The sequence below is a fragment of the Zeus faber genome (genome assembly GCF_960531495.2).
Source record: "Zeus faber genome assembly, chromosome: 10".
Lineage (NCBI taxonomy): Eukaryota > Metazoa > Chordata > Actinopteri > Zeiformes > Zeidae > Zeus > Zeus faber.
Window position 1 is genome coordinate 15,124,808 of NC_137199.1, and position 17,500 is coordinate 15,142,307.

Below are 17,500 nucleotides of genomic sequence, written 5' to 3' on the forward strand. Positions count from 1 at the left end.
CTCTTCAGGTTCCCGCGGCGAAGCAGATTCTTGCACTGTGTGGAAACGGACAGAAACGTTTTTCAGGAGAGGGGGAGGGCGACATGTACGCCGCTCTCCAAACTCGGACACGACTGCACTAATGGTCTGGCTTTTCGGCCCGATCACCTTTGCTCTGCAGGGCCTCCCATACAATTCTGATTGGGATTGTGTAAACCACTAGCGGGGAGCCGTCCATCATTTTTAACTATGGGAACTGAAACCACATCGCGCATATCCACTCACACTGGTACAATAAGCTATCCCCTAATAGGATTAGACAAAGATATTTGGAAATGCCACAGATCAGAACAACAATGCACGTGTTCACCGCCCCCTGGCGGCCAGGCGAGGCAACGGCAGCTTTTACAAATGTAAATGCTCAGGCTCAGTGCTTTGACGTGATCATTTTAGAAAGTAGAACTTGCCAATTCCATGAAAGTGCTGGCTCTGTGAAGTACTACTTTCTGTTTTGGGAATTGAAATGGGTAAAACAATAAACGGCAACATTCCTACGGTTTTCCAACGTGTACTGTAGGACTCTTTCTCTCTCTTGAGGTTTGGGTTGTCTGTACGTGAACAAGACACGGCACGCTTCCCACCGCTCGTCATTTTCAGCATGAGGGGTGTGATGTGACATCAGTGTCAAAAAAAAATCGAAGGGGCTTACATTTAATGAATCACTCGGTAATATTGATTAAACACTACTGTTTGACAAAGTTTTGTAGGTGGAGTGTGATCAACCCTCGGGTGAGCTGCAGTCGCTGAGGCCTGTGTTGTGAGGGGGGGAGGATGGGTGTAGAAAGAGAAGAGGAAGAGAGAGGGAGGAGTTTGCTGTTTTCAGATCAAGTGGAAAAAAAATACAGAAGTGAGAGGTAGAGGCGACGCCCAGAAGAAGAAGAAGAAGAAGAAGGGAAAAAAAGGAAAGAGCTGTCGGAGAGACGGGGGTGAGCGACCAGACACAAGCCATGGCTCCATGGACCAGATCCACCACCAAGCGATATGGAGTGGGTAAGTAAAGTGCGCACGCACCCTCACACACACACACACACACACACACGTGCACACAAGCACGCACGCACGCACATGCGCGCACACACACGCACACACACACACACACACACACACACACACACACACACACACACACACACACACACACACACACACACACGTGTCCTTGTGCACGTCCACTCTTACACCTTTATCTGCAGAACAAAGTCAGTGTGATATGGAGATCCATCACTTCCTTCTCTGCAGGATGTGGTTAAGCGTTCTCTAACGGGCTCTTGGAGGTTTATCATCTCGTCCATGAACCCATGAAAATCCTCCCTCGCGTCGTGTTTTCCACATCAACACAGAAGATCTTTTCATGACAGGAAAATCAATCTGTGCCCCCGAGTGGATGAGGATCAGAGCCGTTGCTAAAAAGCTCTTGGATGTTTTTGACACCTGTCACTGGCGGAGCATGCACACAGTAGAGCACAGGGGGAGTTGACGCATGAGAGCCAAAATGGAGATGTGAACTCATTTAATTCAACTCTCCAGATGGAGGGCAGAGGATATAAGTTGACGGGCTTCGATTGTGCGATATTATTGAAAGAAGTTATTTGGATGATAGTGAAATCGGGGCCTAACTGCAATGATTTGACTGCCATTGTGGTTCGGTGAGGTCCTTTGTGTGAGAATACAATATTTAAACTTCAATTTGGACAGGATGCAATTTTTTGACTCTGTTTTGGCTTTATTTTTGAGTTGTTACTGCCATTGTTTGGCAAACTGAGTTCTGCCCGACGGTTTACTGATCTACATGTTTCCCCGGTCATGTCACGACCGACAACACAGGAAGTTTGGGGGAGGAAGTTAGTGTGAGGTTTACACTTTGCATTTGAACACGGGTTTGCATGGCAGTCAAACAGAGTCCAATTGAAGTCATTAGATACCGTTAAGAAGCGTTGAGGTTAAAGAGTTGTGATATCAATGTGTGTTTTTGTGAAGGTTTTCATACTGAAATAGTGCCTCGGCTGAAAATCTCCCAAATGAAAATTCACTTTTGCAATCATTCAGTATTTGTTTTTTTCAACCTAAAAATGACCAAAGTGGATTCATTTTCGCTTGTAAGTGTCCATTGTGCAGAAAAAAAATAACACATTGATGAAAAAAAAAAATAATTGGGTCAAAGCTACTGTGCTATGCAAAATATATTTTTCAATGTCACCAACGTCCTGGCCTCTGTTTGCCTGCACCTTCACTGTTTCCCTCGCCCTCAGCGAAGTGGAATTTCAGCGGCCAGGGGGAGAAGCAGCTTTCCCTGCAGGTGGGCGACATGGTCCACATCCAGGAGGTCTGCGATGGTGAGACACATACAAAAAAACCCCACAATATTATCTCCCTTACATGGTGTCGTATGAAATACTACTCCTCATTACCCCCAAATGACACATTTAGACTGAGGCGGTTGTGAATGAATGGACGTGGTAAACTGTTGTTTGTGTGTTGTCTTGCAGGGTGGTATAAAGGCTACCTGACCCGGAACAAGGCCCAGCAGGTAGGAGGGGGGATCGGGTCTGGACCAGACCACGCCTTCCCAGTGAAGAAGTCACACTGGTTTCAGTTGTTGACGTCATGACACACACATAGTGCATTTCAATAAAAACCCTTGACCTGGATCTCAAAATGACGAGGGTCCCTCAAGCACCCTGTTTGATTTATATTTCATCCAATGTGCCTTCCCATCTCTCTCTCTCTCTCTCTCTCTCTCTCTCTCTCTCTCTCTCTCTCTCTCTCTCTCTCTCTCTCTCTCTCTCTCTCTCTCTCTTCCTCTCTCTCTCTTTATAGGGAACATTTCCTGCCAGTTTTATCCACCTGAGGGAGGTCGTCATTACAAAAAAAGGGTGAGAAATTACAACCAAAGATATATACGTATATATATATATAATCTCTGTCACATACACAATAATGCACACTCACACACATTTATTTGAGATTTGATTCAGTATTGCTTGCATTTCCAAACGTCCGTGTGCCCACAGAGATGATGAGGTGGTGGTGATAGTGGAAATGCCGCTGGTGAAGGAGGTGACGACAACGCTGAGGGAGTGGGGGAGCATCTGGAAGCTGCTGTTTGTGGTAAAGAAAACACTGAAATCTCATTTCACAAAATGAAAAGTTCTGTCCCTTAAATTAAGACAAATGCATAGATGAAGATAGATAGCTACTTTATTCATCCCAGCTGGAAATTGCAGTGTCAGTAACAGCTTATACAGTACATCATAAATTAGGCAATAACAATAAAGCAATGGAATAGAGAATACAAATAAGAAAATGCCAATACATGGAAAATGTGGAAATATATACAATAAAACAGTTCACTGTACACAATAAAATATGATAATATGCACTCAACTAATGATAAGCAACAAAATATATAACTCTTAAAAATTAAAAGAAAAAATACAAATATAAGTGACCCCCGCTCACCAAAAAAGAAACAGAAAAAATGTGGTTATATACAATAACTAATAAATAAGTGCTAGCAGGGAAGTACAAGGATCAAATTAAGATGAGAAAGAAAATGGTCATGTACAACATAACTAACAACAAAACATGTGTGTCTGTGTGTGTGTGTGTGTGTATGTCCAGTCCAACAAAGAGCTGCGCATGAAACAGGTGCAGTCTCTGATGTTGGAGCTGGTGGAGTGGCGCTCGCAGCTCCTTTCGGGGACGCTGCCCAATGACGAGTTCAAGGAGCTGAAGTACAAAGTGACCTCCAAGATCGACTACGGCAACAAGTAGGAGTTGTATTACCCTCCACACAGACACACAAGCCATTAACTGTCTGTTTATGTTTGTACCAGTTTATTAACTATTGGTCGGGACAGTTTTTGTTGACATGCACCTTATGGTGCATTGTGTTATACATGTGTTATGTGTATTGTGTTACGCAGAACATTTTGCTTGTCAGTTGATGCACCAACACAGTTTTAAATTCCTAGCGTCCCTATTCATGCTCTATCCTTCATCTTCCGTCAGCCCTACTAATATAAATAAATAAATAAACAAACAAACAAACAAACAAACAAACAAACAAACAAACAAACAAATAAATAAATAAATAAATAAATAAATAAATAAATAAATAAATAAATAATAATAATAATAATAATATTAATAATAACAATAATAATTGATAATACTTTTTGCCTTAATAATAATAAGCTATTTTTATATATTTATTGTATAGAACCTTTCAGAAACAGCATGCAACTCAAAGTACTTTACTAAATAAATAGTAATAATGATAAAAAGCAAATAAGCAAAATGCAACTAAAAAAACAACTCAGTTTCAGTTTTGGTCTCAAACTGTTTGTTTTGAACTAGGGGGACTGCTTGTCGTTGTGGGTGTGGGTTGGGTGTGTGGGGCGGCTGTTGGCCTTTTGCCTCTGCGGCGGGGCTTCTCTGCGGCGGGTGCCCCATGTGCTGGAGGGTGGGAGGACCCCTGGGGTGCGGGGTCTCCTCGTGCTCCCTGGGACTTGGTCATGCTCCTCGGGCTGGGCGTGGAAGTTGCTCCACGGCCCTCTGGCTTCTCTGGGGACCCGGTGGTCTTCCATGGCTGCAGGGCGGGGTACCGGGGGATCTCCTGCAGCCGGGGGTCGTCCGCGGGGCCGTGGAGTTCGGGAGGGCTTCGGGGCCCCTTGCGCTGCTTGGAGGCGCCGGGACACAATACCAACCTTCTACACCAGTACCAATGGGGATAAGTCATGTACACTCACCTGTGGACATCTTACACACACACCCACGCACGCATGCACGCACGCAGGCACACACGCACACCTGCTTGGAGTGCACCTCAGCAACCTGGGGTGCTTTCCTATCCTTTCCTCCCTCATTTACTGCCATAACTTTGACAGGAAGAGGTCACGTGACCAGTTGTAGTTCCAGTTTTCCTGGACCTGATTCAGTTTTTCAATACATGTTGTCGTCCAATGTTCATGTTTTTGTGTAACTGTTGTTTACTTCGATGTTTATTTGTCTCACAGTGGTGATTCTCCCCCTCTTGGAGTAGTGATCAGTTGTTCCAAAGAGGGGGGTTGGTGGTGGCTCTCTATAACCGAAAACTGTGCCCTTGTTATTCTACAGGTCGTCCACAGGACAGAGTTATTGCAGCAGTTCTTGATGATTTAAGAATTAATAAAGAGTTGCATTGCAGGTTGAGAACTTGAACTCCACTTGCAGACTAACTCTGTCCTGAATGCAAATGGCATACAAATACTCTGTGTTGTATGCCCAGCATGCTGACAGCACAGGTCCAAAAAAAAAAAAAAAAAAAGGAGCAAGTTCAAAATTCTCAAACAATATTCCATTATTCCCAAAATCGTCCTCCACCTTCAACCCTGTTTCCCGCCTCTTCACCTTCAATCCACCACTCTCACGCTCAGTTTCCCCCTATTTTTCCCTTCATCTTTGTGCTTCCACCCTCTGTCTTTCCTCCTCCTCCTCCTTTCCATAACGTTTCCTTAATATTTTGTCGTACCCCCATCCCACATTCTTCACTCCAGGATCCTGGAGCTGGACCAGGTGGTGCGGGACGCGGACGGGAACATCCTGGACCCCGAGCGAGCCAACGTCATCAGCCTGTTCCGAGCCCACGAGGCGGCCACGGCCAAGATCAACGAGCGCATCAAGGAGGAGCAGGTACACACACAGACACACACAGACACACACAGACACACACACACACACACACACACAAACACACACACACACACACACACATGAGCTGGAGCTACTTTTGGAGTGTGCTGTTTTGTTGATTATTATTTATGTATAATGTTTTTCATCCTGCCAATAACTGCAAACTCTTTATCTGCGTTTATCTCTTTTTAATTCAATGCATCATCATGTCGGCGTTGCGAAAAATAGTCTCCTCCTTGATTTGATGATGGGGTTTTTTTTTTTACTTACAGGAAGAGGGGGGAATCTCTTGAAGATCTACTTTATTTTTTTCTTTCACATAGTTATGAAGAGGTTTCCGCTCTTACCCTTCTCTCGCTCATCATCAGTCCAAAATATATTTTTATTAATTTTGTATTTTGTCCACTATTCACAGTGTCTGTTCCAACCTAAAACTGATCCAGTGCAGTTGTGGAATAACTTCATAAAGAATAACTTGGTTCTTCAATTGCAGTTGCATTCAAACTGCGCGGCAACCTAGTGGGGAGGAATTGCAAGGGGGGTGAGGGGGTCTTTAATATACTAAGCACTTTAATATAAGCACTGATTTACAATGATTAATTACATTTCATCTAATGTTTATTTGAAGTTTCTAAATAGAATAGGATAATTGCTTATTTAAGAGAAAAAAAATCCACTGGAAATATTGTTCCATGGGGTGGGACGGGGGGAGAGAAAGGGGTTGTTATTTTCATTAGTTCACTGAAAATAATACAATTTGTTCCTATTTAAACATAATTTCCTTAATTATTTTCATTCTTATTATTGTTAATATTATTATTGTTATTATTATTATTATTATTATTATTATTATTATTATTATTATTATTATTATTATTATTACCAGCAATCACAGACGTGGCCCAATGCATTCAACGCCAAAATATGTTCAACCCGGCTAAAATGAGTGAAAAAGTGACCAAATTTGACCCCAGATATTCAGCTGATCGTGCTTGACTGCCATGCCACTGTTCGTTTACAAGATGAACGAGTTGAGTTCAACAGTAAGACGCTTTTGACGTCATCATACTGTTTACCGTCGGAAAAATAGAAGCCTTGCAATGCCAACTACTCACAGAAATACCACAACGTTTTTTGAATTTCATGGGAACTTAACTCATTTAAAATGTAATTCAAGGCTTTTTTCCTTGAATTACATTTTAAATGACCACTAAAATTACTAAAGGGATGAAAGGAACGATCATAATTCTCCAAACACCTTTCTTCATAAATATTTCAACTGAACACCAGAAGAGAAACATGCAGGCATAAGTCCTTGTTGATTGGTCCAGACCTAAGTCCACAATGTTTAACCTTGTAACTTGTGATGCATTTCACAGCAACCAAAAAGCTGGAAAACGTGCCTAAAAGGAATAAACTGGACCCTGTGTATTGCTTCCTGTAGCTATATTTCAAGTGCAAGTTATTTATTATTGTTATTATTATTATTATGTATTTATATTATCAGTAGTAATTGTTTTGCACTGTTTTGCCCCTGTTAGCCTGTGTTAATAGGCAATAAAAGCCACAAATGAAGGAAACTGCTTTTGGTCCTTAGTCCTTCAAATGCTAGGCAGGGGGGCTCGGCAAAAAAAAAAAAAAAGCTTGAATACCACTTTTCTATTGGGTTCCAAGTTCCTTAATTTACTCAAGACAATAAATATACAAATGGAAGGAAAATACAATAATGTGGAATGAAACTGATCATAAAATCTGAAATATACTGTCATCTGAGGTCTAATGCGTTCAACTAGAAGTTTGGAAATTACAACTTGCAGAGAGCTTCCGCCCACAGTCCCCGGCTTCATTTGTCAAAAACTCTAATCCCGTTCCTCCTGCAGTGCAACATCCAGGCGGACCAGTCGGCCATCTCCGCCCGCATCCATTCGTCTCCCACCCACAGCCTCTACGTCTTTGTCAGGAACTTTGTGTGCCGCATTGGGGAGGACTCTGAGCTCTTCATGTCGCTCTACGACCCCGTCAAACAGATGATCATCAGGTTCCCATCGAAACGCATATGAATGCCGAATTTAAATTGTCATTTAAATGTTATCGTTAGATCTTTTATATCGAGGAAGTGACGATGATGAATTCAAGATTGTTTGATTAACCTGTCGTCAACAGCCACAAAGATATATATTTTTGTGTGTTATCTCGATTTATAGATTAAATCTGCGGCTCTCAACCTAGTTTGACCCGGGTTTCTAGGTCCGGAAAAAGTCAATTGGAGAGTGTGACAAGTCTTCTTGGATATTTTTTTTCTTTTATTATCATTTTGGACCCAGTAGCGTTCATTTTAACCCGGCACATTTCACATTCAGGCCTTTAAGCAACAGTTTGAGACTAAATAAGAGACGAAATCCTTCTGACTATACTTTCAGAACTGACTTCGGTCAATGTGCAGATATTTTACATTGCATATTTGCAAAGTGTTTCATGAGCATCATATTATCATATTGTATCATACTATATTCTACTTTTACTGTATCAGAGAGCATGGTGGGAGCTCCAAATGCATATAGACAGTATAGATATTTATAAATGATGATTAGTTTAGAACCTATTTACCTATAACTTTTTTTTAAATTAAAAATACAGGTGAGGATAAGTGATGTTTTAGTGTATTGTATGAATAACTTCATTATTTTTTTTTTTCACAACTTTTTCCAGTGAGAACTACCTTGTACGTTGGGGCAGCCAAGGTTTCCCCAAAGAGATAGACATGCTCAACAACCTGAAGGTCGTCTTTACGGTAAGATGCCACTAGAGGGCGACATTACCTTGTTTTTTTTTCACTGTGACAGAGACACTCGTGATGAATAGTGGGGACGAATGTACTTTTTAATGGAGATCTCATCCATTTTCCAGAGCCTGTGCTTTATCACATTCTCTCTCCGACTCCCGTTCCCTTCCCCATAACTCTGGTCCTTCCTCACTCAGTCCATTGTTCTGGCATTCCATATAAATTGCTCTCGCTCTCTCGCTCTCTTTCTCCCTCTCCCACCTCTGTCCCGTAAACTTTCTCTCCACCTCCGCCTGCGTCCATCAACCAGGACTTGGGGAACAAGGATCTGAACAGAGAGAAGATCTATCTGATCTGTCAGATCGTGCGGGTGGGCAAGATGGACCCGAAGGAGACCCACAGCAAGAAGATCACCCAGGGCCTGAGGCGGCCGTTTGGGGTGGCAGGTACAGGGCTGGGCGGGTGGACGAACTGGTGGAGACGTGTTTGAGGGCCACGGAATAGAGCTGTTCATTCATTGAACAGCGTTTGTTAAACGTCAATGGTCTTTGAAAAAAAGTGTTTGGAAGGAAGGCTCATAACATCTAGCAATCCATATCCAAGTCAATATAGGTATATCTTTCCAAGAAAGGCAACATTTTTTTTTTTAAATATAATTATACAGGCAACAGTAAGGTGTAGTTTGGGAACTATGCCATATTTTATGATATACACCCATTTTGGATAGATGGATCGAAGATAGATGGATAAATGGATGGATGGATGGATGGATAGATAGATGGATAAATGATGGATGGATGGATGGATGGGTGGATGGATAGATAGATACTTTTTTCATCCTTGGAGGAAAATCTAAATGTCACAGCAGCACAAATCAAAACTATACGCAACAATAATACAGTACCAAGAATACAAATAAAATAGGAAAAATGGCAATATTTATTAAACCTCAAAATTAACAAAAAAAATAAATAAATGGATGTGGAAATGAACCCAACACAAGCCAACAATAAACCTCTCAATCAACCATTCCCACTCAAAAAAAAATTGTGCCTGTAACTCACTAAAACTGTACGAATAAAAACCAATAATTTCTTACAGTAACATTGCGTTGACAGAATATTGCTTTGGGACTTTTGGTCTGCACTCTGTATAAACAAAATAGTGTTTCCTAACAGAGTGGCATGGAACAGATGTCTTTTGTTGGGTGGAAAAACCGTGTTTGATAATTTCCTAAAAGCCGTCATTTAGGTCTCATCCTAAAGTTGGAGTCAGACAATTTCCTTTTATTTTATTTAGAATGGAACTTCTCTCGCTCTGCTCACCAGGAAGTTGTGTCCCAGTGGCCTCTTGATGCGTTTTAATACGTTTTTAAATTGCTCCAGAAACGCTGTAGCGGGAATGCAACACCTGTGGCACTCACAGATTTCACGCTTTCCATTTCCAAAAGCCAGCGTTATGAGAATATACACAGCGAAACAAAACTAAATTACATTTCCTCACCACCACATGGGGAAATCCCTTTGGGACTGAGTTAATATGCATTAATGTATTTATTTTTTCTTTTTTTTTTTTACCAGACAGACAAAAAAAATGAACAAAACAAATGACAAATTGAAACAAACAACAAAAAAAAAAAACAACAACCCTTTCTAGTCACTTTTCATAGTTCAAAAGGCTTAACTTTGTTGCTCTGAACAGCTGCAACCAGATCAATACTCACTGACGAATCCCGTATTGACTCCTGGATTAGACGATGAAGGACGGCAAGCAGACTGGGCTGCAGGATGCCCGATCCAGGGCATGAGGAGCTCAGCAGACGGGCGGCTGATAGAGGGAAGTTTTCACCTTGATCTTTCTGTGATCTTGTCATTTTTGCGGCTGGTGCTCAGTGATGGACATCAGTGACATCATCAAGGGGAAGACGGAGTGCGACGAGGAGAAGCAGCACTTCATCCCCTTCCATCCGTACGTCTCCCTGCCTCCTGTTCCCTCGTTGTCTCACTTAAAGGTGCAGGGTGTAGAAAATACGGAGCGGACTTGGCGGAAATGGACTATAATATTCACAAGTATGTTGTAATTAGGGTTTAGTCCCGTGAAAAGAATAATCGTTGTGTTTTAGTTACCTTAGAATTAGCACTTTATATCTACACAGGGGGCGGGTACGCTTCAGGGAGGCCGCCATGTTGCACCGCCATGTTTCTACAGTAGCCCAGAACGGACAAACGGAACACTGGCTCTAGAGAGGGACTTTTCCCGAGGGCCACCGTAGCTTCTCCCGTGTCATTGGAAAGGGAGGGCTGATGCCACTAACTTCTACACACTGCACCTTTAACAAGCTGATTTCACACATACAGTTGGAGCATGTAATAACACCTGCCTTTTGTAATCAAATAAGATAGTTCCAATCACTCGCTGTCACTTCCATTGATCGAAAAATAAGGTTTCGGTCAAAACAAAATGCTGCTGTGTGTGACCCCTATATAAATGAAAACAATTGTTTTGGTGTGTTATTAAATATTGTGTTGTGTGATTTATATTTATATATTCATCATAACATTTTGTAGCACCTGCATAATGTAAAAGGCTATTACATTATGTAAATGGGCGTTACATCATATGATAGTTGATACAAGGGTTATCCCATATTGTGTTGAAGATGTTTATTACCAAATGCACCTGTTATTACGCAATAGCGATGACATTGTTTGAAAGTATTCCATACAGTAGCTCGTCACCAACCCGGCGCTCTGTGTGTCCGCAGGGTGGTGGCAGAGAACGACTTCCTTCACACGTTGTTGAACAAAGTCACGGCGTCTCGAGGAGACAGTGGAGGCCAAGGTACCGTCTCCTGCTGCGCCCGGCTCCTCCATCATCACCTTGCACCGTCACTACGAGCAATCATTTTGATCAAAATGTTTTTTTGCGAGTTTGAAGCCGCCGTTGTACCTTCGCCCTCACAGAAGGTGGAAGCAATCTCGTACGACCACAGAGCTGGCAAGTCCATTGGGGAAAAAATATAGTTGCCATGGTGATTTTGCAACAAACCTCCCCATCATCTATATTGGACCTAGAATGCATATGTGACCTGATTTCAAATGAGATCCTTTTTTTTTTTTAATATAAGTTAGTACATTAATTTATTAATGTTTATTTTAACTAATTGAGAAACAAGAGTTCACAAAACACTTTTAGATGATTCATATGTAGAAAATGATGATAAATATTTGAGCCATCACATGCGTTCTAGGCAAGGCAAGTTTATTTATATGGCACATTTCAACAACAAGGCAATTCAAAGTACTTTGCATAAAACATCAAAAGCAAGAAGACAAGGTGCAAAGAAACACATTATAAAGGAACATAGAATGCATAAAGTAAAAAAAAAAAATAGAATGCATCAAACTTACAGTGCAGTGCAAGAAATGGATCAAAGAAAACTTGTTTTACTCTTGGTTAACAATTATTTAGCCTATTCCGCGAATAGCTTTTTACCTTGTCAAGGTGATATCCTATCCCCGGAGAACCGGTCTGGAGATCCTCTCCTTCGCCTATTCCCAGTATAACCTTATATTCTAAGGTAAAATGACTGACTTAGACATCAGGCCAGGGTCAGAACATTGGAGTGTAAGGATTCTGGTCCTATTTTTGGGTGGTCTCTCGTGTCCAGTGACCGCTTCTGTCTAACACCTCACACCGCTCCAGGGCTGTGGGTGACCATGAAGGCCCTGGTGGGTGACGTGGTCCAGATCCGGAAGGAGTACCCGCACCTGGTGGACCGCAGCACAGTGGTGGCCCGCAAGCTGGGCTTCCCCGAGATCATCATGCCGGGGGACGTGCGCAACGACATCTACCTGACGCTGCAGGGCGGAGACTTCGACAAGTACAACAAGACCACGCAGAAGAACGTGGAGGTCATCATGCTGGTGTGCGACCAGGGCGGCAAGGTGGTGCAGGTAGGCCTTTGGTGGTGTATTCGGTACATTGTGTGTTGTTTTTTTAATTTTCTCTCTGCAAATAAAAAATCATGCAAAATTGCAAGCTCTCGTAAATATGATCGGTTTGCATTCATTCTTTAATTCACAGCTGTATTCAGTTCCAGCTCAGTTTCAGTTTAGTTTTTTGTCATTCAAACATGTTAGAAACATGAAGGAACGAAATTCGTTACCCAGGTACAGCAGCATGCAGAATAAATAACATTTGCAATGTAATAGCTAAAAAAAATGTAATTGTCCTGTATTAACAACTGTGCCAACCAGTGATACATGAGGCACAATCTCACTGGGTGTTACTGAGGATCAGTAATGGAGAATGAAATAGAACATAATGACCACTTAAACAAAAGGCTAATAGACAGCTCATTCAGATAGATTACTCGTCAAAAGAGGCAGAGAGCAGAATTTGTTATCGGTTAAAAACTTCGCTGTGGTGAGTGTGGAACCAATGTATTGCAGTAGGAAGTGCCTCAGAAATATGAAATGGCAAAAAAATGCACCAAAAACACTGGATTGTGTGTGTGTGTGTGTGTGTGTGTGTGTGTGTGTGTGGAGGAGATATTGAGGTCTCACGGGCAGGTGAGAAAGCGCAGCCCTGATTAAGTGCTGCCATCAGCCGATCTGTTTACACACACACACACACACACACGCACACAGAATCTGGCACCACAGCAATCCATCTCGTGCGCGTGCGTAGACACATTTGTACGTACACGCGGCGTGCACACTCGCATGCACAGAGAAAACTCCCGATCCCCTCACGACATTTGTTTTTCTCTCTTTCTTCCCCTCCTTCCTGAAGAACTCCATCTGTCTGGGAGCCGGGGATAAGGCGGTGAATGAGTACAGATCTGTCATCTACTACCAAATCAAGCAACCACGATGGATGGAGACTTTCAAGGTGTGTGTGTGTGTGTGTGTGTGCGTGTGTGTGTGTGTGTATGTGTGTGTTTGTGTGTGTGTGTGTGTGTGTGTGTGTGTGTCTGTGCTGTTGACAGCTGGCCCAAGCCTCGTGTGTGTGTGCGTGTGTGTGTGTGTGTGTGTGTGTGTGTGTGTGTGTGTGTGTGTGTGTGTGTGTGTGGAGTTTCAGTTATTTATTTTTCACCAGACATTAATAGCCTTCAGTTTTCCCTGCAGATGTCCACTTAATGTAATTTGCATTTCTCATTTAAAACGCTGTGCACTGCGAGCCCTGAGTGGGGAAGTTTCCTCGGTTCATTGGACTTTATTTGGGAACTCCAAATGAGAGTAAATAAGGGACAAATAGATAAATAAATGACATGATTAAAAGGAATTTTTTTAACTTATATTTAGTTTGATTTTGTATTCATTTCAAATAAGTTTTATATTATTGTATGTGGTCTCGTTCCACTCTATAACTGTCTGTCCTCCAGGTGTCGGTCCCTCTGGAGGAGATGCAGAGAATCCATTTGCGCTTCATGTTCAGACACCGTTCCTCCCAGGAGTGTGAGTACCAAACACTTTCTCTCCCTCTCGCTCTCCGTCTCATCACTCCATCCGTCCCTTCCCCAGAGCATCGCGTCGGCCCGAAGGGGGCTGGATGATTGAAAGGATCGGGGGGGGGGGGGATGCCCGCAAGGCGTGAATGACACTCATTTGATTAAGCCGCACTCGGTTCTGCATCTTTTCTTACTTTCATTTTATCTTCCTCCGCCGCTCATCAGTGTAGTGGCGTGTGTCCTTGCTGATCGTCATCCCTCTTCTCCCTCTCGCTCTCTCCCCCCTCCTCCCCTCCTTCCTGTTCCATTCTCTCCATCTCTTTACTTCACCTCCCTCTTTCTGCAGCCAAAGACAAGAGTGAGAAGAACTTCGCCATGGCCTTCGTCCCTCTGCTCAAGGAGGACGGGACGGTTCTGCAGGACGGGCTCCACGACCTGGTGGTCTTCAAGGTATACATCGATATCCTCGGAGCACAAAATGTCACAAAAGCAGTTTCAGTGCAGCCCAGATTGATTTTAGGGCTTTGCCGTGGAAGTTACCCCACCGCCACCGCTGGTGGCAGATTAAAAAACAATATGAGGACAGAGAGCGAGCCGCCAAGCGGGTTCTTCCCGCCGACTCCCTCGGCGAAGCAGCGTAAATTGGTTTTGGAGGTGTTTCCTCCCATGTTAACCAGTCGCCATCTCAATAAGCGCCCGTCTGAGCTCGACGGGGGGAACCGGGTGAAATTTGTAATTTTTGAAAGGGCAATCATGTTTTGCAAGAGCGACTCAATTCTATCTAACCTTAGTACCTATGGAATGAAAATCACTTCCTGACGAGGACCCCACAAAGGTAAAAGGCCATGAAGTGACATTCGGCGCTCTATTCTATTATTTTTTCTGTTGCCCAAAACCGAGCACGCACAAATCGGAATGCGAATATCATATCAATGTTGGGGAAAAGTTGAGCTCAAATGAAAACCGTAAGCCCGATGCTTTTGAATTTAATGTGACACATCATAACACGTTTTGCTTTGATCCCTCATTTGCTGTATGTGGAGAAATACCAAGTTTGCTAGATTTTAAATCTCGTTCCAAAATTTGTGATGAAACTGGTTTTGATTATTTGATTATTTTGTTGTTCGGTGCTGAGGCGATACCAGGACGGCATGAATTTGTTCTCTGTGAAACCAAAACAAGGTTCGATCGTACGCTTGCAACACCTCATGCATCTGCTAGATATGTCGCAGTTTCCCCCCCTGTCTTTTTTTGAGGGAATCAATGGTAAATTAACAAATTAAACTCAGAACGACTTCTCACCTGTGCCTGTTTGCTTTGACTTAATTCAATTGAATCAAATTGAATCAAATAAGGGTTTTTAAAGTCAGCCAGCCTTATTGGCTTGGTGTAAGGTTTTGAAAGTTCGTTGAAGGACGGTCGTGTGGGGATGGTGTGATTGGAGCAGCCACACCTGTCCTGGGTCTAGGTATTTGGGGCCCAGGATCAGAGGATCAGGCTGCTTTCCTGTTGCTTGTTGGTTGCCCATCCCCACACACACTCAGGAGAGGAGCCCTTGTCATGACATGCTGTCGCCCTGCGCCCAGGCTGACTCCACCTTGCTCCCTCTTTCTACCCATTCTTCTGTTGGACGGCGTGTAGCAGGGGAAAGTGCCCCAAGGACGCAATATCTAACAATGGCGACCTGTAGAGGAAGCCGTAGAAACTACAACAAAACGTGACGCTCCTCCTCAGCCGAGTGGTCGTTTTGAGATGAATGTCCCTCCAAGCTTGAGCAAACTGAAATAAAACCAGTTTGGGGGTGTAAACGGGGTAGTTCAGGCACATCCTCTTAAAAGCAGTCCATCCAAGGTCGAGTGGATGGGTCTCGGCGTGTGTGGTTCTGGCTCCGGTCGGACTTCTCCGGGAGGTCTTGCGGGTTCGTGGAACAGCTGCGATTGAAGGTTCCCACCGGGGATCCCCGGTGATGGTACGCCGTTGCACCAACTGCCGCTCCGAACGTCCTTCAGACGCTCCTGCCGCCATCGCACCCCCATCGCCCGTGCGTTGACAACGCAAATATAAACTACGGCGACGACGTGACACAATTATTCCGTTACCAGGGTTTGATCTCTGACGACGTGTCTGTCCAACTCTGACCTTTCCGTCGAGACTGTCCCCAAATTGCTAACGGTGAGGTTGGACGAGCGACCATCGCCACGCTGACAGGTTGAGCGAAACCAAATAGATTTCCTGCCAAATGAGCAGTGGCTGAGAGTGAATCCCCCTATTGATTAAATGCCAAACGCAATGAAGATGAATCACTCTCTGACTGAACGGTTGTTCCCCCACCGTGCCCTCGTTCTCCATTATCTCTCGTTATCCCTCCATCCCACCCGATCTCTGTCTGCTCTGTGGCCCTCTCTCTCCCTCTCTCTCTCTCTCTCTCTCTCTCTCTCTCTCTCTGTTATTCCCCCCACTCCATTCATTAATGCTTATTGGTATGCCTTGGTGGCGCGCGGGGTCACGGGGTCAACCGTGATTAAGGCCAAGGAGTTAGAATGTAATTTTAATTATAGGGCACACAGGCAATGGTTAAAAATAAAATAAAAAGAAAAACACATGTCAGGCGGCGGTTGACAGAAAATCTTCTAAATTTTGTCCCCGGCGAATTCTCGGACACTTTATGAAATCAGCTGCTTCACTAATGGTCGTTCTTTCACTCACGGTTGCTCCCGTTTTTGTCTTCTTTCGTTCTTACATTTTTTTTTTCCGACTTTATTTCTCCTTCCCTGTCTCCCTTCCACTTTTCTCTCTCAAAGTCTCCTTCAGGATTAAAACAAAGTTCCCAGTATGTAAACAAGGCCAGGAAATCACACGTTCGTCGCGGCGCCGAATACCACCACTTCCATCTCCTAAATTCCTTGTTTTTTTTCTTTCCCCGCTGCCACTGTAGTTAATTCGAGACACTTTTTTTCTTCCTCCGTCAGGGCGACAGCAAGCGCATGGAGGACGTGGCGTCGTACCGGTCGCTGCCGTGCACACGCCACCAACACGGCGACTTGCACAAGGGCTCCACGCTGAGCCGCAGCACCAGCAACGTGGCGGGCAGCGGGGGTGGAGGCCTCTCCATCAGCTCCAGGGACAGCTTTACTATCTCCACCCTGGTCTGCTCCACCAAACTCACCCAGAACGGTATGACATATTGAAGTGTGGACATTGAACGCACACACGCACGCACGCACGCACACACACACACACACACACACACACACACACACACACACACACACACACACACATTGTAATTATACAATGGAGGTATTTTCCAACCCCAAAAACGTCCCAGATTTTCTTTATTAGAGTAATCCATCGTGAATTACTGGCTGGATGTGACATTTTAAGGCAATATCATATAAATATATTATGTTACATTAGGTCAGTGGTATTCAAACTATTTTTTCCCAGGCCCCCTCCCTAGAATTTCAATGACTTGACGCATTCCCCTCCCAAAAAGTACAAATAAAAAATGTGTCATACGCAAACTAACATACCATAGTTCATTGTAAACC

At 43.6% G+C, this 17,500-nt stretch overlaps 1 protein-coding gene across 1 annotated transcript in view; it reads left to right on the top strand.

The window, feature by feature from the left end:
• Positions 1-918: 918 nt before the first annotated feature.
• The window catches only part of dock2 (dedicator of cytokinesis 2), a gene marked incomplete at its 3' end in the record, with an annotated part of 124,793 nt that continues 108,211 nt past the window's right edge, over positions 919-17,500 (top strand). The window contains 17 exon segments of the mRNA XM_080008022.1: positions 919-1,029; positions 2,289-2,372; positions 2,526-2,566; positions 2,857-2,912; positions 3,051-3,147; positions 3,661-3,809; positions 5,577-5,712; positions 7,593-7,750; positions 8,422-8,503; positions 8,805-8,940; positions 10,387-10,462; positions 11,259-11,335; positions 12,200-12,450; positions 13,292-13,390; positions 13,884-13,956; positions 14,296-14,399; positions 16,919-17,123. Coding sequence (XP_079864148.1) covers positions 987-1,029; positions 2,289-2,372; positions 2,526-2,566; positions 2,857-2,912; positions 3,051-3,147; positions 3,661-3,809; positions 5,577-5,712; positions 7,593-7,750; positions 8,422-8,503; positions 8,805-8,940; positions 10,387-10,462; positions 11,259-11,335; positions 12,200-12,450; positions 13,292-13,390; positions 13,884-13,956; positions 14,296-14,399; positions 16,919-17,123 — 1,867 coding nt within the window. The 5' untranslated portion in view covers positions 919-986.